The sequence below is a fragment of the Stenella coeruleoalba genome, assembly GCF_951394435.1.
Source record: "Stenella coeruleoalba genome assembly, chromosome: 11".
Taxonomy (NCBI): domain Eukaryota; kingdom Metazoa; phylum Chordata; class Mammalia; order Artiodactyla; family Delphinidae; genus Stenella; species Stenella coeruleoalba.
Window position 1 is genome coordinate 10667328 of NC_137157.1, and position 27708 is coordinate 10695035.

General features: G+C 58.8%; 1 protein-coding gene across 3 annotated transcripts; it reads left to right on the forward strand.

Annotated features, from left to right (window-relative positions):
- On the forward strand, positions 1-25972 carry CARD10 (caspase recruitment domain family member 10). Of its 3 annotated transcripts, none has more exons than XM_079938265.1 (21): positions 1-212; positions 845-1096; positions 1953-2090; positions 3575-3900; positions 7594-7785; positions 8750-8905; positions 9633-9758; positions 10876-11067; positions 12240-12374; positions 12720-12835; positions 13628-13656; positions 14106-14229; positions 19577-19736; positions 20175-20283; positions 20950-21193; positions 21356-21425; positions 22455-22557; positions 23751-23909; positions 24003-24118; positions 24573-24688; positions 24943-25972. In XM_079938265.1, the coding sequence occupies exons 2-21, from the start codon at positions 862-864 to the stop codon at positions 25175-25177; spliced, it is 3081 nt and encodes a 1026-aa protein (XP_079794391.1). In that variant the 5' UTR covers positions 1-212; positions 845-861; the 3' UTR covers positions 25178-25972. The 3 variants fall into 3 exon arrangements, with proteins under 3 accessions (XP_079794391.1, XP_079794389.1, XP_079794390.1); XM_079938263.1 differs by lacking the exon at positions 1-212 and adding an exon at positions 442-672; XM_079938264.1 differs by lacking the exon at positions 1-212 and adding an exon at positions 452-672 and having other exon boundaries at positions 24576-24688.
- The last annotated feature ends 1736 nt before the right edge of the window (positions 25973-27708 follow it).

A 27708-nucleotide genomic window follows, 5' to 3' on the forward strand; every position in this document is an offset into this window, starting at 1 on the left:
AGATTGTGACCGGGTGCGTGGCATCTGCACAGGGTTGGTGTGACACGTGGGTTGTCTGGGACCTTTGAGTCCTGAGTACACTGCACTGGTGTGACGTCGTGTGCCGGTGTGACGTCGTGTGCCGGTGTGACGTCGTGTGCCGGTGTGACCGGTGTTCCTCTTGCTGATGTGATGTGTGCGCCGTCTGGCCACCGTGCAGGCTGTATGTCGAGGTGGGCGCCAGGTGCCAGCTGGGAGCCGCGGGCAGGGCGCGGGGGGCGCGCGGTGTGCCGTGGGAGCCGACGCCGCGTGCCCCGCGCGCACGCGAGAGGGTGAGAGCTTCTATGTCCCGCCCGCGCCGCCGGGCCCCGAGGCCAGGCAGGTGTGGGCGGGCCATCGGGACCCCGCCGAGCCAGGGCCGGGAGAGCCGGCGGGAAACAGGAAGCGGGGGGAGGCGCGCGGCGGCCGGACGGCGGGGAGCCGGGCGTGCTGGCGGACGTGCGGGTGGTTGGCCGGCCGGACGCTCCTCGGCCCGGGCCCGGGCGGCGATGTCGGGAGGCCGGGGCAGCCCGGGCGGCGGCGGGGCCGGGGCCGGGGGCGGGGCCAGGGGCGCCGCGGACCCCGCCCCCCTGCGCCGGCGGAGCCGCCGCCAGAGCGCTGACCCGGGAGTCCGAGACGGCTCCGGCGTGCGGGGTGAGTCCCGGGGACGCGGGGGCCGGGCACCCGCCGGGCGGACCGGGCGCGGGAGGAGGGGGTTCCGGCGGCGACGGGCGGCTGGTCCTGCGGGCGACGCCCAGTGCTGGGATCGGCCGGCGCACCCCGCGCCCGGCGCCCGCGCTGACCCCCGCTCGCCTCTGGCCCGCAGACCCCGAAGACGCGGTCATGCCGGGCGGGGCCGAGGCAGGGGAGGCCGAGGAGGAGGCTGGGGCCGGCTCCGGGTCCGAGGCGGAGGAGGACGCGCTGTGGGAGCGGATCGAGGGCGTCCGGCACCGGCTGACGCGCGCCCTCAACCCGGCCAAGCTCACACCGTATCTGCGCCAATGCCGGGTCATCGACGAGCAGGACGAGGAGGAGGTGCTGAGCACCTACCGCTTCCCGTGCCGCGTCAACCGCACCGGTGAGCCGTGGGGGGCGCGGGGTCGGGCCTGAGCTGGCGGTGCCGGCCTTCCCTGGGGCCTTCTTCGGGACCGTCGGGCCAAGGGCTGCGATCCCCGGGGCTTTGGTCTCCACATCGGTAGAGTGGGATGGTTGGTGTGCCCACCATCCTCCCTCCTCCTGAACCACAGCGTGACCCAGCGTGTCCACGGTGCCTAGACCGCGTCTGGATTTTTCTCCCATTTCCTGGGCCCCCCTTAGAGCACGGGGCTGGCTGTAGTTGCCGGTGCGGGCTGGGCTTGGGACCTCCCGATCACAGCGGGTGGATTCGGCAGCTTTCCTGTGTCCTTTGATCTCTTCTGTTCTCTCTGCTCCCCCCCCCCGCCCCCCACTTCTGTGCGCTACACACTCCTGGGAGCGTTTTCCTCAAGTGCTCAAGGCCCGTCTCAGCTTTCTGAGGGTGCCTTCTCCCATAAGTTGTGCCTTTGAACTGAGCTGGCAGAGGGATGAGGGTCTAATGGTGGAATTTCAGGCGTTGGTCAACGAGAGAAACATTTTTCTTTGCGTTTGGGGATGGAGGGGGCTTCCCTGTGCCATTGAAAAGGCAGGCTGCGTTTGCTGGCCCTATATCTGTGGGGGCCGCAGGCAGCGGCTTGGGGTGCCATGGAGGGGGTGGGTCCTGGCTTTCCTGGCCGTGGCAGACGGGCTCTCGCCGCTGATGTGTTGAGTCAGGCCCCTGTGTGTGTCACCGGTTCAGAAATCTGGGGAACGTGGGCCCTGGAGTATGGCGGGGTGTGGGGAAGGGGGGAGAAAGCAACTAGGCACGGGGAGAAGCCCTCACCTTGACCCTTGGGCACCGCCCCCGCCCCACTTCCCAGGGCGCCTGATGGACATCTTGCGTTGCCGCGGGAAGAGGGGCTACGAGGCCTTCCTGGAAGCCCTGGAGTTCTACTACCCCGAGCACTTCACGCTGCTCACGGGCCAAGAACCTGCCCAGCGCTGCTCCATGATCCTCGGTGAGTGGGTCCGCAGTGGGTGCCAGCGCCTCGGACACCAGTGCAGAGGTTCCTTACCCCGTCCCTGTCAGGGAGGCACTCCCATTGTCGCTGTTGAACAGATAGGGAAACTGAGGCACAGAGAGAACTGTACCGGTTTGCCCAAGGTCCCCCCAGCAGGCTGAGTGTGGGACTGCGATTCTAAGGCAGTTATAGTCTAAGTTCAGAGCCCACGCACTTAATGCAGCTCTTTCCCCCAAAGATGTGTCAGGCATGTGCCAGTTTGCAGTTTCTTCTGTAAAAAATTCAAACACTCCAGGAGACTTGAAAGTAAATAGGAAAGATCTTTACTTCTTCCTTCAGCTCTGCTCTGCCGGTATCAGTGTGGCGAGTTTCCTTTCTCTTTGCAGTTATACACACAGACACACACGCAGGGAATCATCTTACATGTCTTGCTCTGTGTTTCACTTTTTCTCAGAACAACTGATGTTTGTGTTTCTTCCACATCTGTTACACTTGTTTTAAATGACTGCGTAGTGTTTATTAGTGACGTGCCAGTCATTTAACCCATCCCCTGTTGATGGACATCTAGGTTGTTTCCAGTTTGCACCATTACAAACAATGCTGGGAACATCCTTCTAGGTGCATCTTTGTGCAAATGTGTGTCTCAGGAGGAGAGGTTCTGAGAAGTCAAATTTCTTAGAGAATGTGTATTTTAAAAGTTAAATCAGCATACATCCCTCCAGCAGTGTATGAGTGCCCATTTTGCTGTACCCTCATTCATCCTGGGGATCATTTAAAAACATTTTATGCAGTCAGATATGTGAAGAATAATGTTGTTGTTTTAAGTTTGTATTTTGTTGAGAGATGTTCACAGCTTGCTAGTTAGTCAACCTTGGGCAAATGGCTTGACATTTCTGTGCCTCGGTTTTTCTGGCTTTAAAATGCGTACAATAAATAGTACCTATCTTAAGTGTTGTTGTGAAGATTAAATAAATTAATATATGTATGTAGGCCAAAGTATAAAGTCAATTGTTAGTGGTACTCCTATTATTGTTATTATTATTGCTAGTGAGTTGGGACGTATTTTCCTATGTTTACCAGCCATTTTTGTTTTGGGATTTGCCTATTGATAGTTTTTGCCCACATTTTTATTTGGTTGTTTGCTTATTGATTTGTAGGAGCTTTTTATATGTTGTGGCTCTGAGTCATTTGTTATATTTGGTATATTTTCTCCCACTCTGTTACTTGTCTTTTAACTTTGTTTCTTATATCTGTAATCATTTAGAAATCTCTTATAGCTCTTTGATTTTGTGCCTTGTTTAGGAAGGCTTTCCCTGTCTCCAAATTGTAAAAATTGGTTCCGGTTTTCCTTCTAGTGTTCTTCTGGTTTGGGTTTTTCTGTGCAGTCTGTCATCCCCTTGGATTTTATTTATTGACTTTCCAATTTTATAAAATCCCCTTGGATTTTATTTTATGTCTTTTCTCTCCCCTGCCCCTGGCAGATGAGGAAGGGCCCGAGGGCCTGACCCAATTCCTGATGACAGAGGTGCGGCGGCTGAGGGAGGCTCGCAAGAGCCAGCTGCAGCGGGAGCAGCAGCTGCAGGCCCGGGGCCGGGTGCTGGAGGAAGAGCGGGCAGGGCTGGAGCAGCGGCTTCGGGAGCAACAGCAGGCTCAGGAGCGCTGCCAGCGGCTGCGGGAGGACTGGGAGGCGGGGAGCCTGGAGCTGCTGCGGCTTAAGGACGAGAACTACATGATTGCCATGCGTCTGGCACAGCTCAGTGAGGAGAAGAACTCGGCCGTGCTGCGCAGCCGGGACTTGCAGCTGGCGGTAGGCCCTGGGGAGATGGGGGGTGCTGTGGGAAAGGGGCAGCTTTGCAAAAAATGACGGTCATATGGTCGACAGCCGGTGTCCCAAAGCCACCATCTGTTGCATATTGGACTGTGGGCAAGTCCCTTCCCTGCCCTGTGCCTCAGTTTTCTCATCTGTAACGTGGGAGTGTTGATTTATTACGGGAGCATTTATTTCATTGAATTATGACTGTGGTTTCAACTGGGAGCGATTTTGCCTCCCACCTCCCGCAAAAAAAAAAAAAACATTTGGCCATGTCTGGAAACATTTTTGGTTGTCACAACCAGGAGTGTGCTGTTGACATCTAGCAGGTAGAGGCCCAGGATGCTGCTAAACATCTGAATTGCACAGGACGGCCCTCCACAACCCAGAATTGTCCGGCCCAAAATGTCAGCAAGTGCTGAGCCGGAGCAACCTTGGGTTACGAGGATTCCTTGAGTTTAAGTCACAGGATTTAAGACATGTACAGTGCCTGGTACAGAGCTAGTGCTCAAAACCTGGATTATCGTTAGCCGTTGTTATTGATATCATTATTAAGTGCTACTCGATGCCACACAGGTTACGTGCATCCTGTCATGTAATCTCACTAAGGCACCGTGCGCCAGGTTCTCATTTTGAAATAGATGCAGGTTTAGGACTGTAAAGGGATTTGCTCAAGGCTGCAGGTTGGGAAATGGCACAGCCTGGGTTTGAACCAGGTCCACCTGGCTCCAGCGCTGGCCTCCGCCCCATGATGCTGTTCTGTTTGCTCCTGTCCAGGTGAAATCTCACCTAATTCTTTTCCATCAGCGAGTGAGGCCATGCCTCGTACAGGCTGAGAAACTGAGCCTCTCTTTCCTGGTTCCTTACCGGGGCTTCGCATGGGATTTTACTGCTGCAGAGAGTTGTCCCAAGGATCTGACAATGCCCGCGGCACACAGTAGGCTCTCCCCAGTCATACCCAGAGAGGTTCCGCAGGGGGGATTCTGACTGTGGGATTTGAAGCCCCCTGACCCCATGAGCCTCAGCTGTGGCTGGAGCACCCCAGGGGGTGACAGGTGCCCGTGGGTGATGGGTGGCACGTGTGAGGCTGTCAGCGCGGGTGCACTGGGGCGCTGGAGCCTGCGGCTGTGCGTGCTGGGGGTTTGATGTCTGGGGAAATGAGTCCTGACTGGGGGTGTTGAGGCCACAGGTTGACGGGCCCAGGCTGCCAGGCCTACTTTAGCCTCAGCTTCCTCATCCTTGAAGCGCAAGGTCATGGATGCAGATGACATCACAGCAAGACAGCACCTCCTGTGCAGCAGGCATGGTCCTCTGGGCTTGCCGTCCATCAACTCCTTTAATTTCCCAGCAACTCCACTGGAATGGGGGTTGGGGGGGAGCTCTGTTATTATCCCCGTTTATGGATGAGGAAACTGAGGCACAGAGAGGTTGGTTGGAGTGCTTTCCCAAGGTTCGAAGATTGAGCATTTCTGACTTTGCTCTGGGCACTGCTGGGAGTGGGGTGGGGTGGGGTGGGCTGGGGGCCGGTGGGGAGAGCCTGCTCAGAGAGGACAGCACGATGGCCACCGGCCCCCCTGGGTGTTGGGAGGGGCTGTGGCCTGCACGGTTGGTCTCACCTTTGTGACTGGGGTGGGGGATGCCCTGTGTGCGTGTGCAGCTGCCTGGAGTCTCCTGGGGTTGGGTAGGGGGATGTAGAAGAGGTGTCGGAGGTTCTCTGTGTGTCTGCGGTTCAGCTGTAGGTGCGCACAGTATGGCCCTAGGGGTATGGAGATCTGCCAGTAGGCAGATAATAGCTGCTTTTTGCCAGTTTAGCGATGGAGGGTAAGGGATGAAATTCAATTAATAGATAAGCTTTTCTTTAAATGTAGCTACCCTACATTTGCCTTAACTTACTGGAGCTTTTTGGCAACAAATTAACAAAGGCTTTGCCGATGGAAATGAACAGAGCAGCTGATGGTGCTTTTCCCGGCAGCTTGGGTTCCCTCCCCCTGTGGACGGGTGTGTAGTGGCTGTGATTTAATACTGTGTTTTATAAGGTGCAAATGTAATGAGCTGTTATTCCTAAGCAACATAAACTTAAAGGAACGAATGCTGTAATTTTGTGCTAAGTGAGTTTGTACACCAGGATTAAATGCATCCGTATTTCTTGGCGTTCAGCGGAGACTCCCAGGTGCCCCGTCCCCTGAGCTCATCGGGGGAGCCTGCTGGCCGTGGGTTGGGCGGGAGGCCATGGTGTGTGGCTGCGGTTTGCTGGAGAGGGTGTGACCACATTTGCCCTTGTAACTAGCTGTCTTTCTCTGGCAGTTCACAAAGCGTGTTTTGTGAGGGGAAAGGAATGTGAGAGTCATGAATTTCTTTCTGAGTCCTCTGCGGAGGAGGAGTGGGGGTGTTAATTCGTGGAACGGCCTGACCCAGCCTCCAGACCCTTGCGTGTGTGTGTCGTGGGCGGGGGGAGGAGGGGGTTGCCATGCAGGCTCTGGGGGTGTGGGGCTGCAAGTCCTTTCCAAGCGAGGCCAGGGCACTCCTAGGGCACCAGATGTCAGCATGCCTGAGTATAGCCCCAGAGGTCATTGTGCCCTTTTTCCAACAGTGACTTCATTTTGTGGCCTGCCACCTGCTTCTCCTCTTGTCACTGTCTAGCCATCACAGGTCTAGCCACCTGGACCTGCTGGACACCAGACCCCGCATGAATTTGGAAAATCACTCTGGCCAAGTGCATTCATAATCCAGCAAACTGGCCGCGCATATCTGCCGTCTGCCAGGCGGCCACCACCCAGCCGCCCGCCCAGCACCCTTGGCCAGTTTCTGGCTGCCCACACTGAACCGGTGACAGTTGGGGTCCTAGGATTTTATTTAAAGCTGTAAAGATAGCTGCTGTCACACCCTCAGCAGCTCCATAGTTTAAAGGCCTCCGTCCACCTGCTGTCTTGTTTGATTCCTGCAATGACTTTGGGAGGCAGGTGGTGGAGCAGGGGGATTGAATGGGCCTATTTTCCTGATGGGGAAACTGAGGCTCAGAGGAGGTAAGTGACTTGCTCAGGATGACAGAGGGTAAAATGGTACAATTGAAATATGGATCCGGGACTTGGAATTCACGTTGGGGTGAACCAACCTCATAATCTTCCCAAGTGGAGGCTCTGGTAGGAATATCTTTAAGGGAGGGTGAGACGCACATGTGTTCCATGAGTGTATGTTGAGTGGGGAGGCTGGGTGAGAGGGGGACATCCTGGCCCCTGGGCTGGGTGAAACCCTCAGAATCCTCCTCCTCCTTCTTCCCCCCACAAGGAGATGAGGAGATTGAGGCACAGAGAGGGGCTGTGACTTGCCCAAGGCCACACTGAGTCAGAGGCCGAGCTGGGCCCAGCCCCTGGGTCCTCCTCCTTCCCCTCCGTTATGCTGGTCCTGGGCACAGTGTCAGAAGTGTGGGACAGAAGAGCGTGTTATATACGGCCCCTCCACCCACAAGTCCTTGAGGCAGATTCCCCTGGGAGGGTGGCTTGGCCTTGCTGCCTCCCTTCCTTCCTTATTGTATTTGTCCAGCCTGTCCCTTCTTCCTAGACACGTCTGGGGAGGACACCTGCTTGGGCCTCTCTGGGAATCGGGGAGGCACCCAGGAATGTGGGACAGGACCTCTCCTCTCTGGCCTGGCTGGTACTCCCTCCCCGAGCTGACCCCTGTCCTGGGCCCCAGGTGGACCAGCTGAAGCTCAAGGTGAGCCGGCTGGAAGAAGAATGCACACTGCTGCGCAGGGCCAGGGGGCCGCTCCCTGGGGCCGAGGAGAAGGAGAAAGAGCCTGACAGCGCGGACCTGGTTTCCGAGCTGCGCGCGGAGAACCAGCGGCTGGTGGCATCGCTGCAGGAGCTGCAGGAGGGCCTGCAGCAGGTACGGGGTCGGGGGTGGGGGCGAGTGGGGGCAGTGCCGGGGGGCGGGGGGAGGCCAGACCCTCCTGCTGCTCACTCGTCCCCCTGAGGCCTGGAGAATGAGGATTCTGGATCCGGGGATCTGAGATCTGGATGGAATCCTGGCTGGCCCCTTGTCCTAAGCTCTGAGTGGAGGGCCTTCAGTGCTCAGCTTGCGCTGGGTGTTGAGTCTGGGGTCTGCGGGGGATAGGGGGGTGGGGTCGGGTGGGGCAGGAAGCCTCTAAACTCCCTGAAACTGGGTACCTGATTTTGTGTGTGAGCATTTTTCCGGGGAGAGGGCCTCAGCTTTCCTTGGCTTTGTAGAGGAGTCTGACCCTGGAAAGCTTGAGACCCCTGGGTGGCCCTGGAGCTTGCTCAGGGTCCTGTGGCAGGTCAGTGGCACTGTGGGCCTACCACCTGGCCACTGCGCCTCCTAGGAAGTGGGAGAGGGAGCCGGGGCTCTGGTGTATTTCACAGGGTGTGGCGTGCCGGCTGGGGTGTGGGTCTGTGGGCTGGATCTTAAGCCTTCGGTCTACCTCCCTGGGCCAGGCTCAGACCCTGTGAAGACCCATTATCGGGGTGGGGGGAATAGGCCTTGGAAATATTACCCGTCTGCTGTCCTGGGTGGCAGGTAGGGCCCAGAGCAAGAGAGAACAGGCCTGGTTCTTGTTGAAGAATAAGGTCCTGGTCCAACTTGTCTGAGCACGCCCTCATCCACTTACCTCATTTGTACCCCCAGATGCTCCCTGGAGGGTGGGCAGGGCTGTTGGCGCCACACACACTCTACAGAGGGGGAAGCCGAGGTCCAGAGAGGTCAAGGCCCTTGGCCAAGGTGGCAGAGCTAGTAGGGTGGGGATGAGGGCTGAGGGCTGTTTGTCCCCCTTACCCCACACTCAGGGTGGACCCTGAGCCAGGGGCTGAGGCAGCCCTGAACTCTGACCCCACAGGAGGCAAGCCGGCCAGGGGCCCCAGGCTCAGAGCGCATCCTCCTAGACATCCTGGAGCATGACTGGCGGGAGGCGCAGGACAGCAGGCAGGAGCTGTGTCAGAAGCTGCACACCGTGCAGGGGGAGCTGCAGTGGGCCGAGGAGCTGCGGGACAAGGTAGGACATCTCCCCCCTCCCCTCGCACCTGCCTTGCCCCCACCTGCCTTCTTCTTTTTTAACATCTTTATAACTGCTTTACAATGGTGTGTTAGTTTCTGCTTTATAACAAAGTGGATCAGTTATACATACACATATATCCCCATATCTCTTCCCTCTGGCGTCTCCCTCCCCCCCACCCTCCCACCCGCCTTCTTGCTAACCACCTGGGGAGGGCATCACCAGTTTGCTTCAGCCAGCCTTCCCCCAGCACCCGCTGTGCGCCAAGTCCTGTGCCCAGAACTGTGCGCTCATTTGCTCTCAAATATGTATCGAGATCGATGGGTGAGCGGAACAAAGGTCCCTGCTCCCGGGGAGGGCAGGTTCTAGCAGGGGAGACAAACAGGACGCCATACACGTAATCCGCAGTCCATCACCTCATGTCACAGAGGGCGATGAGTGCTGTGGAACGAGTAGAGCGGGGTAAGGGGGCAGATTGCACTTGAAATGGGGAGGCCCAGGTTGGCTGGGACGGGGTTGTTATCCCCATTTTACAGATCAGGCAGCTGAGGCCCAGTGAGGTGATGTCAGTCAGTGGCCCAGGCCACCCAGCTGGGGAGGTGGGCACTTGTTATTGGGGCTCAGGCCTCTCTCCCTGGACCTGCTGGACACCAGCTGGTTAGCTGCCCCTGTCCCCAGCCCTGGGGTCCGGCCTGGGCGCGTCCCACCCCGCTCCGCCTGCCCACAGTACCTGCAGGAGATGGAGGACCTGCGGCTGAAGCACCGTACGCTGCAGAAAGACTGTGACCTGTATAAGCACCGCATGGCCACCGTCCTGGCCCAGCTGGAGGAGATCGAGAAGGAGCGGGACCAGGTGAGCCCGGCCTGCAGTGTGCCCGGCCCTGGTTTTCGTCCAGGGGAAGATGACGAGAGGCAGACGGGACTGGAATTGTAGACAGAGATGAGCAGTACCCTTATCAGTTTAGGAGGGGACAAGTAGGCCAGGAGAAACAGACAGGGGGCCTGAGATGTACCAGCCCACCCCCTCAACACACCTGCCTCACTGGGCTCTTGTGACAGGTATGAAAGTTGGTCCTGGCGGCCTTCGCGTCTGAATCCCTTGTTCTCCCTGCCTCAAGGGCAAGGCCTACACAGTGGGAGGTACTTACAGATACTTGCTGGTGAAGAAATCCTCAAAAGTTCTGGCTCCCAGGCCCTGGGTACCATAGCCCTCATCTCCTGAGGCCATAGGGTAGGCTGAGGACCTCGGGCCAGTTCCTCCGGGCCCGCAGCCCTCCTTGCGTGAGGCTCCCCATGCGGGAAGGGCAGGAGGTTTTGTCCTTGGACCACGTTTGAATCCCACTAGAGGAGTTGAAGTGTACACGTGAGAATAGGCCTCAGGATCCCCTGGAGGGCCTGGTGAAAATGCAGATTTGAGGCGTCGTCCCCAGACATTCTGATTCGTGTGGTCTGGGGTGGGCTCAGGGATGTGCGCTTCACCTGCCTGCTCCCAGCCTGTGGGTCTCTGGCCCCAGCTCCCTCTGAGACAATGGGTAGCAGGTCCTGGCCATGGGCCCAGCTCTCAGGGACCCTGGTCTTCACTGTGGGGAAAGGCACTTTGGGTGCACTGGGCTGGATTTGAACCCTGAAGGCTGGGAATAAAGACCCCTGCACCCAGTGGGTCCCACAGAAGAGTTCTAAGTTGTTTTGGGGAAACGGTACGCGCCTGGACTCTGCAACTCTGTCCCTGCTGGCTTGGTGTCCATGTCTGTAAAATGAGAATAGTGAGAATCTCTAAGTCGGAGAGTTAGTGTGAAGATTAAATGAGCTGATACTTAACACAGAGGGCCCGGCACCCAGGAGGTCCTTAAGAAACGTTAGCTGCTGTTCCTGTTGCCACCCCCGCATCTGAGAGGTCAGAGGCCAGGACAGCTGAGCCGATGCGGCTCCTCAGCTGCTGGCCCAACGCCCTCCCTGCCCTCTCTCACCAGGCCATCCAGAGCCGAGACCGGATCCAGCTGCAGTACTCACAGAGCCTCATCGAGAAGGACCAGTACCGGAAGCAGGTCCGGGGCCTGGAGGCCGAGCGGGATGAGCTGCTGACCGCGCTCACCAGCCTGGAGGGCGCCAAGGCCCTGCTGGAGGCGCAGCTGCAGCGGGTCCAGGGTGGCCCCTACCTCAAGGTGAGCAGCGTCAGGAACCCAAGCTGGAGCTCTTGGCCAGGGCGGGACCTGGTGGGAGAACTCAGCTGGGGGTGGGGACAGGGGGACCCACTGGGAGTCCTCAGCTGGGCCTGGGAAGATGCAGGTTCTGGGAGGAAATACGTGGGTCTTGGCTGGAGCCCTCACCCAAGGTCAAGAACATGCCAGTCTTGGAGGGCCCTGTTGGCCAGGGTGGACAAAATGTTGCTCGGGTAGTTGTGGGTTGGTGTATCAGGGAACAAGACAGGAGCATGGGAGTCTCTGAGTTTCTGGAGTTGCACCTGGGGCACAAAGGATGGTTTGAAGCCTGGCTTAGCATATACTTGGAGAAGCCCGGCTGCCCGAGGGCCTGTGAGCATCTTAGAATGCAAAATGTGGGCCCTAGAAGTCCCTCAGAGACCAGCTAGTCCAGTTCCCTCATTGCACAGGGCCCAGAGAGGGTCAGAGGCTTGCCCGAGATCACACAGCCAGCCAGCGGTGGAGCTGAGCCCCCAGATCCCTTATAAACCAGACACTGGCTCTCAGATCTCTCCCTGGAACTCTGCCTTTTTCTATCTTGGGTTTGCTTAAAGATGATCAGTTGAGTTTGAAGCTTGAAGAAATAGAACAAAGGAAGTGTGAATCTGTGATTTCTGACTTTTAAAAATCCTCAGTGGCTTTTAGGTAAAGGCAAAACCCCTTACCGTGCCCTAGAGGCCCTACAGGGTGCCCCTCCGCCCCTGAGCCTGGTTCTCTCGGTCTCAGCCTTTTAATTCCTGGAACGTGTCACAGTGCTGCCTCAGGGCCTTTGCACATACTGTTCCATCTGCCTAGACCATCCGCCCCAACTTTCACACCTCCTTATCCTTGAGTTCTCAGTTCCAACCACACTTTCTCTGGAAAGCGCTCTTATGCCCCCGGCTGGGTGGGGCCTTTGAGTGCCTTCCCCACCCTGGCTACCTTCCTGCCTGGCCCTCCTGGCCGCTGAGCCTTACTTCCTTCATCTATCTGCTTGTTTATAGCTTATCTCCTCCACTAGGGTGTGAGCTCCACAAGGGCAGAGATCCAGCCCTCCTTCCCCACCACATCCCTGTTCCCAGCAGGTGTTGAGAAAATGGCAGGGGCTGGCCCTGGCCCAGGGCTGCTGACCTCTCCCCACCCCCTCCCTCTCCCAGGCCTGCGCCTCTTCCCATTCCCTGTGCTCCAACCTCAGCAGCACCTGGAGCCTGAGCGAGTTCCCCTGCCCGCTGGGAGGCCCTGAAGCAGCGGGGGAGGCGGCTGCCACAGGGGGATCTGAGCCCCACACCTCGGTAAGACACCTGCCCTAGCCCGGCCATGGCGGGTATGGATGGCCGTCGTAGAATTCCTGACACGTAGAGTACTCTCCAGTTTGCTGACAGTTCGGTTTCACACGAGAGGAAATCGAGGCCCACGAAGGCCGAGTGCCTTGTTTAAGCGCACGCAGAGCCAGCTCAGTGCTGGGCCTGGGCCTGGGCGACGGGAGAGCTGGGGAGCCACTCACATGCCCATGACCTTGCAGAGCCTACCCCTCGGCTCTGGGCCCTAGTTCCCATCTGTGAAATGGGCACAAACTAGGTACGATGAGTTGTGGGCAGGTCCCGTGGGGGTGATCAGGCCCTGCTGTGGCTTTGCAGGAGGAGGCCACGGACAGCGAGAAGGAAATCAACCGGCTCTCCATCCTGCCCTTCCCCCCCAGCGCCGGCTCCATCCTCCGCCGGCAGCGGGAGGAGGATCCCGCACCCCCTAAGAGGTAAACAGCTTCCTCCCAGGATCCCTGATGCCAGAGTCAGGTCCAGGCTGTCACCTCCCTTTACTGCCCTTAAATGGCTGGAGCTCTGGAAACCCAGGTTGCAGGAGTCATAGGCATGAATGAGGTCAGGGGTTAAGACAAGGTCAAAGGGCAGAGTGGGCTCAGTCCCTGATGAGCACCTTGACATGAAAGTCACTGGGGGTCAAGCCTCAAAGATCCTTAATCCAGGGGGAAGCCTGGGTGGTTCAGGGCTAGGAGACATGGAGGAAGTTCCCAGGGGTCAGGGACCTCAAGCAAGAAAGTCAGGCCCCAGATTCAAGCAGCAGCAGAAAATGGGGGCCAGAAAAACTGAGCCGTGTCACTGATGGCAAGACGAAGGGCAGGAGACGCCTCCTGGCATGTGTCGCCCGTCATGGGCTTGGTCCGATGGATGAACTTGCCATGATAGGTGTGTGATGGGGAGATCATGGTCTAGTGTTGGAGGGAGGCAGAGCCCAGAGTCACGAATGACGAAGGTAGAAAGTGAGGCTGAGGTGGGGTGTGAGAAGTCAGGGCAGCCTTCCGGGAGGGGGTGGCATTAAAGGACAGGCTAGGGCATTCTAGGTGGAAGAGCCGGGCAGAGGTCAGGATGTTAGCTTCTCCAGTGTGTTTAGGGGACTGGGTGGCACGAGTGCACTGTGCCTGAGATCCCTCCCGGGGTCTAGCCTGCACGTGCTTGGGGGTTGCGGGACATTTGGGAGGCACTGGAGCGCCGTGCTCAGTGCAGGCCCCTCTCGCCCTCTCTCTGCGCAGGTCCTTTAGCAGCATGTCGGACATCACAGGTAAAGGCCTGGGGACTCCGTGGGGAGGGCTCATCTGGGGGCCCACCTGAGGGCTATGCTGCCTGCTCTGCCCTTGGCCTGCGTCCCCCTCCCTGAGGCTTTGCTGTCCTCTGGCCGGGCAGGGAGGCTCTGCTTGGGAGGCCCTGGGGGAGTTGCTTCCCACCTCTCACCCCGAGCCCACCCTGGTCCTCTCTCCTGGTCCCGGCTGTGCTCTATGGGGCCCCTCAATTCCAGCCTGTCCTCCACGCTCTTCTGGGAAACTGAAGGGTCACCCTGGTCAGCCCGGGCCCAGCCCTGAGCCCCGTGAGTCCAACGTGTTCCAAGGGCCTCAAACCTGCCAAATCCCCAGGCCTCTGGGCCATGGGCCATCCCAGGGCTTGAGGGGCTCAACCCCGGGCCCTACCCCATGGCTCAGTCTGGCACCCCTAAACCTCACTCCTCCTCTCCAGGGAGTGTGACGCTTAAGCCCTGGTCCCCTGGCCTCTCCTCGTCCTCGTCCTCCGACAGCGTGTGGCCTTTGGGAAAGCCGGAGGGCCTTCTGGCCAGAGGCTGTGGCCTGGATCTCCTCAACAGGTACTGCAGCTGCCTGGGGGGGGGGTGTGTGGAGCTGGGGGCTAGTTCGGGTTCCCAGAGAGGGGCGAGCAGGGGCGAAGCCTTCGCCTCACGGCTGTCACACCATTAAGGTCTTTAGACAGAGTCACACGTCGGATTCATATGCCGTCACCACCGCTTATCGTCTGGGAGACTTGGGCTGGTCCCTTCACCTCCCTGGGCCTCAGCTTGCTCACTGGCTAGAGGGCCACAGTGATGTCTTCCACAGGCGGCGTTCGGAGGCTTAGGACTCGTGGCAGCAGAGCCCCCCACTTTGCCAGGCGCGTGGTGGGTGGATGGTAGCTGTTACCCGTGCTGCTTGCCTGTCCTCGCGGCTTGGGGTTCCCAGCAGGACTGAGCCTCCCGGCACAGTTCACGCTGAGGGTGGGGTGGGGCCCCTGCAGCTGGGCTGGCCCCAGGCCCACAGCTGAAGTCATGCATCGCCTCGGCCCAGAGCGTGCTGCAGGCCGTGTGCTCTGTCCGTCTCGGTGGATGCGTGGTCTCCCTGCTCAAGACTGTCCGTGATCTCAGGAGGGCAGGAGATGGAGGAGGCCGGTCTGAGAATGTGGCCTTTGAACTCAGGAGCAGGCATGGGGGTGCCGCTGGGTGACGTGGAAGAAGAGAGAACAGAATCTGTTCAGGGATGGACCTGGAGTTTGGTGGTGACTGGAGCGTGAGGGTGGGGGAGGGGAAAGGCGAAAGGCTAGGGCAGACTTTGTGAGTCAGGATGGGGAAGTGTGGATTTTGGCTTCTGCACCCTGGGAGACCTGGTGGTGGCTGGGGGAGCTTAGCTATTACTAAATGCAGGGCCGGCTGCTGGCTGCCTTACAGCATTCCCTCTGTCCTGGGAGGCAGGCGTTATTATGATTACCCCTGTTTTGTAGAAGAGGAAACCGAGGCTCAGAGAGGTTAACTGACTTGCCTGAGGTCACACAGCTGGGACGTGCCAGGGCCAAGGTGCAGAGTGACCTGATCAGATTTGGGTTTTGGAGGGGGCATAGGAAGCGCTGGTGTCAGAGCTGGAATGCGGGGGATACTGATCCCAGAGTGCAGGTCACAGCAGAGCCAGGGGCCTCCTGCCTCCTGGAAGCAGCTTGGCCAGGCCCCTGCCCCCACTCTCACCCTCCGGCACAGGGCCCAGTGCGACATTGTTTCTCACTGTGCAGGACGTGCTTCTGGGGGAAGGGGCGGAGGCGCCTCCCTTCCTGCCTGCCTCGGCCCTTCCTCCCTTCCTCCGCTCAGGCCTGCAGCAGGGGTCCTGGCTGCTGTCCAGGGGGCGCTGGGATGCAGCAGAGGGAGCTGGAGGTTCTGGCCCAGCCCCCACCTGGGCCCCATGATCACGTGGGGCCACCTCTGCCGCCCACGAAGTTCCTGGGGAGGAGGGAGATGGGGGAAGAACGAAGACTGAGGTGGACCGGGAGAGAAAGGGGTGGAGCGATGGGAGGTCAGGGACTTCAGCGCCCTAAGGGGCTGGTGAGTGCTGTTTGCGTGTGTCCTGGGCTGGAGGCAGGGTTACAGCTCAGAGCACAGGGGGAAGAACAGACTTGGGAGCCAGCTGAAGTCCAGGCTCTGTCACTCGCTACCGTGGGGCCTTGGGCAAGTCATTTAATTTCTCAGTGCCTCAGTTTCCTGCTCTGTAAAATGGGTTCACAATAGTGCCTGTCCCCTGGGGTCATTGTTGGGGGTTCCGGTACTCCTCCTACTAGAGCGCTTAGTACAGTGCCTGGCTCGCGGCGAGCGGGAAGCTAGCTCTCAGCTATTATTATTGGTGCTGTTGTGGCTTAACCCTCAGGGTAGCCCTGCAAGCCCCATTATACAGATGAGGAAAATGAGGCTCAGAGTCAGGAATGTGTCCCATGGCCACTTGGTGGTGGAGCTGGGGCTTCTGTTGTCCCTTCCTCCTGTCGAAGCTGCTTTAACCTCGCACCCGTGTTGAGTGCCCACTGTGCTCTGGGCATTTCAGCCCTCTGCTCTCACCTGCCCCTCTTGGCTCCCAGGGCAGGATGGGAGACATGGATGGACAGGCAGAAAAAGTGAAAGTGAGGTGCTGAATGGGGAGGGCACTGGGAGAGTATTGGGGTGCTGTCTCCCGGGCAGGGCCACCCCTGTCCGCGCTTGTCACGTAGACATTGGGTCTCCAGCACTGGCCGACCCTGCACAGGGAGGGTTTGGATAGGTCATCACCTGACTCCACCACTCACCACGTGTGTAACCTTTGTCAAGTTATAACTTCCCCAGGGCCTCAGTTTCCCTCTTCTCTAATGTGGGGGGAATAACAGGCGGCTCCCGAGGGTTGTCGGGAGGATTCAGTGAGGCAATCTGTGTGACATGCTTAAGTGTCAACTTCAAAGGTCCCTGGCCTGCCTAGGGATCTTCCCACAGTGCCCTGGGGTAGGGCAACACTCATCCAGGCCACTTAGCCCATCACTGCTCAGGGCTGGCAGAGTGAAGGACTTGGCCCCATTCCCCTGTGACCCAACTCCTGACCTGACACTGGGGAAGTGTCCTGGGACCCCATCCTTTCCACCCCCCACAGGCAGGGTTGGGGTCAATCAGAGTGTGCTGCCTGAGACCCAGGAGTCCTGAGAGGCTGGAGCAGGCAGCCCCTGCCCCCTGCGCATTCTTTTCTCTTCCGAACCCACTTGTCTGCTGAGGCCTGGGGCTGAGGGACCTGGCCTGGACCCTGCCCCCAATGAACCGCCAGGTAGTAGCCTGGGGCTGTGGAGGCTCAGAGAAGTCACTTGGTCCCTTGGGGAGGTGGGCAAGGGCATCCTGAAGGAGGAGATGCCTGAGCTGGGTCTCAGTGCCTGAGCTGGGTCTCAGAGCAGCAGGAATTGGCAAGAAAAGCCTGAAAACTTGGGGTGGCTGAGAAATTGCCCTGATCCTGGAATTACAGGGACGGGAGGGGGCGTGCTTAGGCAGGGGTGGGTGGCGAGCAGGTCGGTCCTGGAGGGCCTGGATGCGGGCTGCCCGCTGGGCCCTCGACTGGGGAAGCTGTGATAGTCAATTGTCTGTGGGTTTGAAATGGGTGGGGAAATGGGGCCACAGAGAGGTGACTAGTCCTGAATCGTACCTGATGACAGTGAATATCTATTATTGAGCACTTAGATTCACTGGGCACTGTTCCAACAACGTCCCATTTTTTTTTTTTAAAGTAATTTTATTTTATTGATTGATTGATTGATTGGCTGCGTTGGGTCTTTGTTGCCGTGCACGGGCTTTCTCTAGTTGTGACGAGTGGGGGCTACTCTTTGTTGCGGTGTGCGGGCTTCTCATTGTGGTGGCTTCTCTTGTTGCGGAACATGGGCTCTAGGCACACGGTCTCAGTAGTTGTGGTTCGCGGTCTCAGTCGTTGTGGCTCACGGGCTCTAGAGCACAGGCTCAGTAGTTGTGGTGCGCGGGCTTAGTTGTTCCGCGGCATGTGGGATCTTCCCAGACCAAGGATCGAACCTGTGTCCCCTGCACTGGCGGGCGGATTCTTAACCACTGCGCCACCGGGGAAGTCCCATGTCCCATGTTTTAACTCATTGAGTTGTACAATGAGGTAGGTAGATGCAGGTGGGACTGCTGAGAACGAGGCAAGCAACCTGGCCGCCTGGCCCCAGAGTTCCTGCTGGTGCCCTCCATGCCACTTTTCTCAAGCTCTTCTGACCACAGCCCTCCACGTGAGAAACCCAGTACATGTACCTGAAGCAAAAGGGTTACAGGAAGGTAGTTGGATTTACTTGAAGGGAGGCAGGCTTATGTTTTCTATTCCATTCCATTAAAAAACAGTGCTGGTCATGACCCAGTGAATTTCACAACCCATTTAGTTGGAAGGCCCTGCAGCCCTCTGATTTCCACCTCTACCTGCATTATCTCTATATGGGACCCTCACACCCACAGTGGGAGACGGGTGCCGTCATCGTTCTTGCTTTAGGGATGCGGGGACAGAATCAAGTGGCCAGCTCACTTGTCCAAAGCTAGGCCACAGCGAATGCTGGGGTTGGAGCTGGACTGTGTGGCTTCAGCCAGCGGGCCATTGCGCAGCATAGCCAGGCCTGGCCTCGGGCCTCCTGTCTCTGCCGAGGCCTTTCTGTGCCACACTGATGTGGCCAGGACAGTCCCGGGGCTGAAGGAGCCTGTAAAGGCAGCCCTGATGCCTCTAGCACCGTGTCTAGCCCCAGCCCCTGGGGCCTGGCTCTCTGTTTGGACTGAGGGGGCAGGAGCCAAGTCGGACTCCCCAGGGCCAGGGTTCCCCCCCTGCATGGGTGCTGATTGGGTTAAGGTCTTTGCAGCCTTGCCCACCCCGGGCTGGCAGCAGGGGGCAGTGTGGCCCTGTGGCTGCAGCTGCCAGGGTGGGTGGGGAGGCGAGTGAACGCCTGGGTTCTTCCTGGGCCCCCTCTCCAGCTGGGGCACACCCATGGACCCTGGTCTCTCTTCTTCCCCAGAACTGTGGGGGCCCATGGGGAGACTTGTGGTCAGTTGTCACTTAGTCTGGCCACAGGGCCTCACCACTTCTCATCCGGGGACACGCAGAGCGCTGCCATGATGGGGGTTTGGTGACTCACTGCCCATGAGAGGAAGGCCAGGCGCCTTCATTCCGAGCCCTCCATAGGCTGGCTCCAGCTTGCCTTTTCTGGGAGTTAATTAGGGCAAGGAGCTTAGCACGGTGTCTGGCACATGGGAAGCACCCAGGGTTTCCTGCTACTATTATTGTTGTTGTTATTAAGTTCTTCCACACTGTATCCTGTATCCTGTCCTCCACACCTTTGCCCATGCCAGCTCTTCAGCCTGGAGCCGTGTGCTCTCTGTTGGGTCCCGAAGTGCTTCTAGTTTTCACCACGATGTATGTAGCCCAGCTGCTGCTTCCTCTGGGAAGCCCCTCCCCTGTGCGCTGCCACGGCCAGCAGTAACCATCTCTGATCTGTTGTGATCTAAAGGTGACCTCCCGCCCTAGACTATGAGCATAACAAGCTTATATTAGTCATCTGCTATGTGCCAGACACTGTGTTTGGTGGTAGGGATCTGAACATGACAGCAGGCTTATTCTCAGGGCGTTCTTTCTGAGCGAGGCAACAAATGGGAAAATACAAAAACGCGGGGCTTCAGCAGGAAGCTCCGCCTCACCATGTGCAGGGGTTGGGGAGGGAGAGGTCGCTTTTGACCTGAGCTTTGAAGGATGAGCAGAATTTGCCAGGCAGAGAAGAAGGGGGTGGGCATTCCCTGCAGGTGCAGTGGCCCGAGGTGGGAGTCATGGCATCCTTGGGGAATCACTATGGTTCTCCAAGAATGTTGAACTGAATCAAAATACTGAACGCTAATTCCCATCTCCTTTCTCTCTTCTCAGGTCTCTGGCCATCCGACTGTCTGGCTGGAGCCCCCCGGGGGGGCCTGAGCCCCAGGACAAGGGACTAGATGGCCTGTCGTTCCTCGGGGACAGCTGGTCTGGGGCTGTCGTTCGGAGGGTGCTCTCTGGGCCCGGATCGGCCAGGGTGGAACCAAGAGAGGTGAGGCCCCGCCCCTCTGAGCTGGGGGCGGGGTCAGTGCTTTAGTTGGGGATAGATACCCTCTGATTGGTGGATCTAGGTCACTGGGCGGAGTTTCTACGGATTGGCCGAAGCTGAGGCGGGCTCAGTGACTAGCGGCTGGTTGCCCCGCCTCAGCCAGCATCAAGTGAAATCTGATTGGGCAGGGACTGGGAGGTGGGGCAGATTGACTGAACCTGGACACATCCCCACCCTTACACGTGGGAAAGACCAGACTGAGACAGGCTGGGTGAGGAGGGCAGTTGCCAAGAGCAGTGTCTGACTGGGCACCACTCTGTGAGGTGGGGGCAGCTGAATTTTGAGACATGGTCACCCCCACACCCGATGTCCTCCAGCCCCAGGGCTGTCTTCGGAAGCCCTGGGAAACTCAGTTCCCTCCCTGCCTGGGTTTTCTCCCAGCCAAGGGCAGAGGCTGCTGGCTTGGAGCGGGCAGTCCTGGAAGGCGAGGCGCAGCAGAGAACCTTGCCCTGGAACCAGACATCCACACTCCCTCTGATGGACTTCAAGGGTAAATCTGGCCTGGGGGGAGGGACCTAGAAGGTCAGAACTGAGGGCCCAAGAGAAGACTCATCTGGTCCATAGTGTGGGTGGGACAGCCAAGGCCTGAGAGGGGGGTGCTCCGCCTCCTGACCCCTGGCAGTTCCCTTCCCTCCCACAACCCTGCCTTCTTGCCGGTTGTCCTTGTGCCCTTCCTCTGTCTTGTCCTCAGTAAACAGCTTACAGTGAAAGGAGCACTGGATAGGAGTCCGGAGACCTGGGTTCGGGTCCTGGTTCTGTCCCGAGTGGGCTTGGTGGCTTTGGGCCAGTCCCCCACCCTCTCTGGGCCTTGGACTCTCACTTTAAGAAGGGGAAGGTGGGGACTTCCCTGGTGGGCCAGTGGCTGGGACTCCTCGCTCCCAATGCAGCGGGCCTGGGTTCGATTGCTGCTCGGGGAGCTGGATCCGCGTGCCACAACTAAAGATCCCGCATGCCACAACTAAAGATCCCGCATGCTGCAACTAAGACCTGGCGCAGCCGAATAAATGAATAAATATTAAAAAAAAAAAAAGAAGGGGAAGGTGGGGTCCTGGCCGCTCAGGCCTCGAGAGGGCCACATTTGTGGCCTTTCTGAGGCTGATGCCTGACTTTCCCCTCTCCTTATCCTCCTTGCTGCCCCCTGCCTGTCCATGCCCAGCCTGCCAGTCCTTCCATGAGGCCCTAGACGCCTGGGTGAAGAGGCCGGGGGCTGAGCCCTTCTACATTCGAGCCAACCTCACCCTGCCTGAGCGGACCGACCCCCATGCCCTGTGCGTGAAAGCCCAGGAGATCCTGCGGCTGGTGGACCCGGCGTACAAGCGGCGGCAGGAGTGGTTCTGCACGCGGGTTGACCCCCTCACGCTGCGGGACCTGGACCGGGGCACTGTGCCCAATTATCAGAGGTGACACTTCCAGCAGCCCTGGGAGCTGGGACTGGGATGGGGGACTCTTTCTCCCTCCTTCAGTCCCTCGCCATCCTCTGGGACAGGAATGGGGGGCTGGAGGAGAGAAGGTGAGGGGCTCCCCTTCTCCCTACAAACGCGTGACACGACCCCCTTACACAGAGCCCAGCAGCTCCTAGAAGTTCAGGAGAAATGCCTGCCCTCCAGCCGACACCGGGGGCCCCGCAGTAATGTAAGCAGGGCTGGGGGGGCAGGGCGAGGGCCTGGGGAAGGGGTACTGAGGGGGGCCCCAAAAGGGAGCGGACAGGCTCCATTATCCGGGAGCTGGGGGAGGAGACCCCCCCCATGCTTGGTGGCTCGTCTTCCTGGTGAGCTTCCTGGTTGCCTCTCCACCCAGACTGGTTGATCCTCTCCGATGTGTCCAGCAAAGAGAACAACAGGGCTCCCGTCTGGGTAGTTGAGAAGGGGAGGTGAGGAAGTGTGCCCGCTGCCCAGGAGCATGTGTGGCACGTGGTGAGCACTTAACGGAACAACAGTCACACCCCTTCTCTAATCCCTGGACCAGGGCTGGGCTGGGTGATGGCCCCCACTGTGCGCCTGGGCTGAGTGAGGCTCAGAGAGGTTAAAGCGGTCTCAAGAGCCCACGGTGCTAGAGAGAAGGTGGAGAGCCTGGGCTCTGGAGCCAGGCCACCCAGATTTGCATCCCTGCTCTGCTCCTTCTCAGCCTGTGACCTTGGACACCCACGGGACCCTCCCTTGAGGCTCTGTTTCCTCATCTGTAAAATGGGGGGATTATGCTGCCTGCCTCTTGGGTTCGTGCACGTGGGATCTAGTTAGTGTCTGTCACGTTGTAGGCTTTCAACACCTGTCAGCTATTGGTATAATTAGTGCTGTCCATATTGGTTTCTGTAATCTATCTACCCAATGTCACATTGCTAATTCATTGGAAGAGACCCCAGAGTTTGTCTCTTATGTCTTATTCTGGACCTCGGTTTTCAGTCTCTAAAGTGGGGGCAGACCTAAGGCTCCTCTAGCTCTAACTGGGTCTGACAGTCTTGCTTCCCTTGGTCCCTAGTGATGGTTGCCCTTCCCTGCCTCGGGGGCTGTGCTGGGCCGGGTGGGGGCAGGGTAAAGCCTGGTGGGGAGGGGGCTCTTGTGCTGACCCATGAGCCTGGACAGTAGTGGCAGCGGGGCCCTCTCTCCCTGAGAGTGGGATGGAGCTGAGCTCTCAGGTGCCCCTCTTTCCCTACCCGTTCCCCAGCTGAAGAAGCGAGCCCTGGACCAGCTGCGGCTGGTGAAGCCCAAGCATGTGGGGAGTCCTGCTGGGGACTCCCCGGAGCAGCTGCTGCTGGAGCCCTGCTCAGGTGCGTGCGCAGGTGTGAAGATGCAGCCCGTGCTGCTCACGGGGCCCAGGAGTGTGCACATCTGGGTGTCCTCGGCCTTGGTGGGCCCTTTGGCCTGGAAGGGCCTGGGTTCCGGTGGGGGGCAGGGCCCATGCCAGGGGCCTGGTGGGAGATGGGCCACCAGGGTTGAGGGAGCTGTCTATGTCCAGGTGTGACTGTGGGTCTGGGTGAGTTTAGGGCACGCACGAGCACGGGCCTCTCCTTATCCTGCAAAGCATGCGTAGCTGTGTTTCTTGCCTGTGTGTGGTGGCAGGTGCCCTGACGACCCCAGAGGGAGTTTCTGGAGGCAGGAGGGTGAGGCCTTGGGCCAGAGAAGGGAAGAGGGGCTGGGGGAGCCCAGATGAGGGAATAGCAATTCTGAGGGGCAAGGAGGAGAGGGTGGTTAGGGAAGACTTCCTGGAAGGGAGGTTGTTTGAACTGGGGCCTTCACTGATGAAGAGGAGTTTGTGCCGGGCAGAAGGCACAGCTCGTGTGAAGGCTCAGAGGCATGGCTGCATGTACTGTGTTTGGAGGACACTGAGTACAGCAAGTGCATAACTCTGTCATGTGTGTGGCAGTGAGGAGGAGAGAGGGGAGACGGGAGGGGGGAGGGGGAAGGGGTCCCCGGGGGAGGGGGAGGGGTCCCCGCCTACCTGGGGACCTGGGAAAGCATGACCTGGGCTCTGAAAGGAGAGTTAACTGGGCCACCCCAGGGCATGCAAAGGCCCTGTGACTAGAGCTGCTGAGCTGTGAGGCAGGAATGGAGTCTGTTGTGAGGGGCACTTGGCTCGCGGCTTCTCCAGGCCCCGGCAGGTCTGGCTCACCCACGAGGAGGATGTGGTTTTCTTCCTGAGAGCTGTGGGGAGTCACTGGTACGTTGAAAGCAGGGGAGTTACAGGATCTGACCTCAGTTTTAAAGCGTCCCTGCAGCTGCTGAGAGGATAATGGCCTGTAGGGGACAAGGGTGAGGCAGGGGATGGGGCGGAGTCTCCTGCGAGGGTCCCAGGTCCCAGCGAGGGAGGGGGCAGCTCTGCTGTGTGTAGGAGGAGCAGCAGGGCTTAGGAAGGGAAAGAAGTTAGGGGCCTTGAGAGTATCAAGGGGCCTGGCTGCCCTAGGAAAGAGGAGCTGGGGCCCTGCCTGCACCCCCATCTCTTCACACTGCCTTCCCTGCCCAGAGCCAGAGCGGAGCCTCAAGCCCTATAGCCTGGTACGGCCCCTGCTGGTTTCTGCCCTGCGGCCCGTGGTGCTCTTGCCTGAGTGCCTGGCGCCCAGGCTCATCCGCAACCTCCTAGACCTGCCCAGTTCCCGGCTGGACTTTCAAGTGTGCCCAGCAGGTGAGCCTGCATGCCCGGAGAGGGGAGGGCTGGGTGGCACCCTGGGGCAGCCAGGCCCACTGGCCCTTCGTTCCTACCTTTCCCTGCCTGTAGAAAGCCTCTCTGGGGAGGAACAGTGCACATCGTCAGCGCCCGGAGCCCCCAAGGCCCGACCTGCCACCCCTGGGCTGGGCAGCAGGATCCGTGCCATCCAGGAGTCTGTCGGGAAGGTAGGTGCTTGGGGTGGGGTGGGGAATGCCCTCTGGGCCCAAGAGCAGAGTCTGAGTGCAGAGTGACCCTGGGCAAGTCCCTTTCCTTCCGTGGGCCTGTTTCCTCACCTGTGAGATGGGTGGCCTGGGGCAGTCGACCTCATGTGGGTCACCCTGGAGAATTTGGCTGGTACATTTCACCTGTTTGTCTTTGCCTTCAAACTTGCCTCTTCCCTGGGAGCTGGGGCTGCCGGGGTCAGCTCCATCCTACAGATAGGGAGGCTGAGGTCCAGTGGGGGGAAGTGACTTATTTCCCTGGGTCTTGGCCCTTCCCCTCCAGTTCTTTCCTTGTTGCCAAGGTCCCCCTGGATGCAGAAGCAGGACCCTGTAGGGGGCTGTGTTATGGGGCCCAGTCAGGGGGCAGGGAGCTTAGGGTCTCTGGCCTGAGAGTAAAATGTAGCCTTGACCCCCGGAGAAGAAGCACTGCCTGTTGGAGCTGGGTGCTCGGGGCGTGCGGGAGCTGGTCCAGAACGAGATCTACCCCATCGTCATCCACGTGGAGGTGACTGACAAGAATGTCCGGGAAGTCAGGTGAGATGGGCCGGGAGGATGGGAAGGACCCCAGCGCTTCCCCCTCTTTGGGTGCCTGTGTCTCTGTCTCTGTCCTTCTCTCTCCATCTCTTCCTCTTCTCCATCTCTTTGCTTGCCTTCTGTCTCTCTCTCTGTCTCCCGCTGTCCATCCTCTCCCTCTGACTCTCCTGTCTTACTCTGTCCCTCTCTCTCTGTCTCACTGTCTATCTTTATCCCCCACGCTGACCACCGCCCACCTTCCTCTCTCTCGGCAGGGGTCTACTGGGCCGGCCGGGCTGGCGGGACTCAGAGCTGCTGCGGCAATGCCGAGGCTCGGAGCAGGTGCTCTGGGGGCTGCCCTGCTCCTGGGTGCAGGTGGCGGCCCACGAGTGGGGCCACTCAGAGGAGCTGGCCAAGGTGGTGCGTGGCCGCATCCTGCAGGAGCAGGCCCGCCTCGTGTGGGTGGAGCATGGCAGCGGCAGAGGCGGCAGCAGCAGCAGCGAGGCCTGAGGAGTCCCCTCCGACGCCTGTGCGTTCCTCACGCACTTCAGAAACGGCCCCCGGCGGGGACCCTGGTGTGTGCAGTGGAGCTGGGTCCTCCCCATCCTGAGCCTTCCTAGACCCTGAGACACTCGGCGTGGGGCCCTTGGCTCTGGGCTCCGGGCTCTCTCACCTGGAGGAGCCCCCGGGGCAGAGCTCCCTCCCATCCCTGTACTTGCTGCTCTGGGCCTTCCCGTGGCCCCGTGTCTCCACGGACCCATCTCATGGGTCTCATGCACACGTCTGTGTCCTCTCCCTCGTCGCTCACCTTGGAGCATCTGCGTTCTCACCCCTGTGCACTGGTTTGCACACCCAAGTTCCCATGGGGCCGGCTCGCGTCTGCCCCTCCCCCTGGCACACGAGGTCTCCGGGCTCCACAGCCTCTTCTGCTCACAGGAGCCCTGAGCCCGTCATGCGTGGTGCCCACCCGTCCAGCTCACATCTCTTGCGTATACCTCCACGGGGGCGTTGTGGCTTCCCGGGTCCACTGTCACCTGTGCCCCTCGTGTCTTCCTGTCACACGTGTGTCTGTGGTTCTCCCCTGTGTAAATATCATGCCCCCACCCCCGTGACCCTTGAGCACTGACCCGCGTGTGTTCCCGGTGAGCACGCCCAGGACCATGTTCTCACGGCGCCTGTACCCGGCCCTGCCTCCTGGAGGGACGGCCGGGGAGGGGGCCGGCTGCCCCGTTATCAGAATGTACAGCTCGTAGATTTTTAACGGGCCTTTTTCACTTAGAAGCTGCACATCATGGAGCATTAAACAGTTTGTCATAGAAGCTGGTGGCGTTTTGCTTGCTTGCATCCCTGGCCCGGGGCCCCCTTTCCATCCCCCGCACTTGTTGCCACCACGAGCTCAGGTTGATACCACCTTTCAGGTTCCCGCTCTCCCGTGGGGAGGGTCAGATTTCGCTCCTGACTCATCCCGGAGCTGCCTGCCATCTGTGCTGGCATCACCTTACCTGCCCCGGAGTGACTGAAGGAGGGCCCCACAGATGGGCCACCCCTGCGCTCAGCTCTGCTCGTGTCTGATCATCTAAGGAGTGTCCCCTGGAGTGGGGATGCCAAGCCAGCAGCGTGTGGTCTTAGGCTAAGGGGCCCAGCTGCTGACTAAGGGCAAACCCTCAGTGTATTACCAGGTCCCTGAAACTGCTTCACTGGACAGGATGATCACCTCCAATGGGAGAAATCTAGGTGGCCTCACTGCAGGAGGTGCTGCTTGTGCTTGTGTTGTGGGATTCCTTTCTTCAGGAAGCACCTATTGGACTTCCATGCCTATATGTTCTTGGTCCTCCTGTGACTGTCCTCAGTCGCAGTGATGAATTTGGGCAGGCTCCTAGGAGGTTTTGGGGGAGTGGGTGTACTAGTTGGAGGGAACCTCAAGAGCAAAGGCTCAGAGGCAGAAAATGGGTTGAGATTGGCCACCTGGGGAGTGGTGGGAAATGAGGCTGAGAAGTCCAAGTCCAGGGGTCGGGGGCTGCTTAAATTGGAGGCCAGGCTCAGACACCAATTCCGCAAAGCCTGCCTGATTCTCCCAGCCCTTGGGAATCCTCCTGGGCCATGCCATGCTCTGCTTTGTGGCAGGGTGGTGGGTCTCTGTGGGTGGCTCTGGGCTCCCTGGCCATGGAGACTGGGTCACGCTCATTTGGGTAAACAGACCTCTCTACTTCCTTGCTGTGTGCCTGGTCTAGTGCTTGGTCTATGGACATATGAGTCTGGGTGAAGATGCAGGAGCCCAGCAGCTGGTCCCATCTTAGGTGCCCTTTCTATGGGGGTGGAGAAGCCCACCAATTCTTTAATCGTCACCAAGTCTTATTTTTGTCCCCATCTGACAAATGAAAGTAAAGTTCAGAGAGGTGAAGTAACTTGCCCAGAGTCACACAGCTAGGGAGAGCCCCAATCAGGATTTGAACCCTGGTTTGTGTGGCATGAAGCAGGGGCTCATCCCTTGGTGATGCCATTCTGAGAAGACAGACTGTGAAGGGGCCTGGCACGGGGCTGGCCCATAGAAGGGTGACTCAAAAGGGTTGCTTTTCCTTTCCTCTTCCTTTGTGGGGCTAATGCAATTCACCAGCCATCTGGTACTTTCTTGTGTTTAATTAACAAATATTGATTGAGCTCCTACCATGTGCCGGGCACTGTTCTAGGCACTGGGGATTCAGTGAATAAACAGAAATCCCTGCCCTGATATTCTCATGAGGAAGACAGACAATAAATAAAATGTACAGGATGTTGGAAGATGAAAAGTGCTATGGAGAAAACACAGCAGAAAAGGGGCCTGCTGCGAAGGACGGGGGAGAAGGGATTCCAACTTAAATAAAGTGGTCTGGGAAGGCTTCACATAGAAGACATTTTTGTGTAAACTTGAAAGAGGTGAGGGTGAGGTGTATGGATCTCTAGGGAGAGACCCAGGCAGGAACAGCATGTGCAAAGGTCCTGAGGTGGGTGTGTCCCTGAACTGGCCAGAAGCCCACTGGGTCTGGAGTGAGGAAGCAAGGGGA

Bases quoted from the DNA above. Each gene is read 5' to 3' on its own strand.
- CARD10 (XM_079938263.1), top strand. From the start codon at position 528: ATGTCGGGAGGCCGGGGCAGCCCGGGCGGCGGCGGGGCCGGGGCCGGG. The intron at 7,786-8,749 runs GTACGGGGTCGG...CTGACCCCACAG, and splicing joins TGCAGGAGGGCCTGCAGCAG to GAGGCAAGCCGGCCAGGGGC. The intron at 12,375-12,719 runs GTAAGACACCTG...GTGGCTTTGCAG, and splicing joins GATCTGAGCCCCACACCTCG to GAGGAGGCCACGGACAGCGA.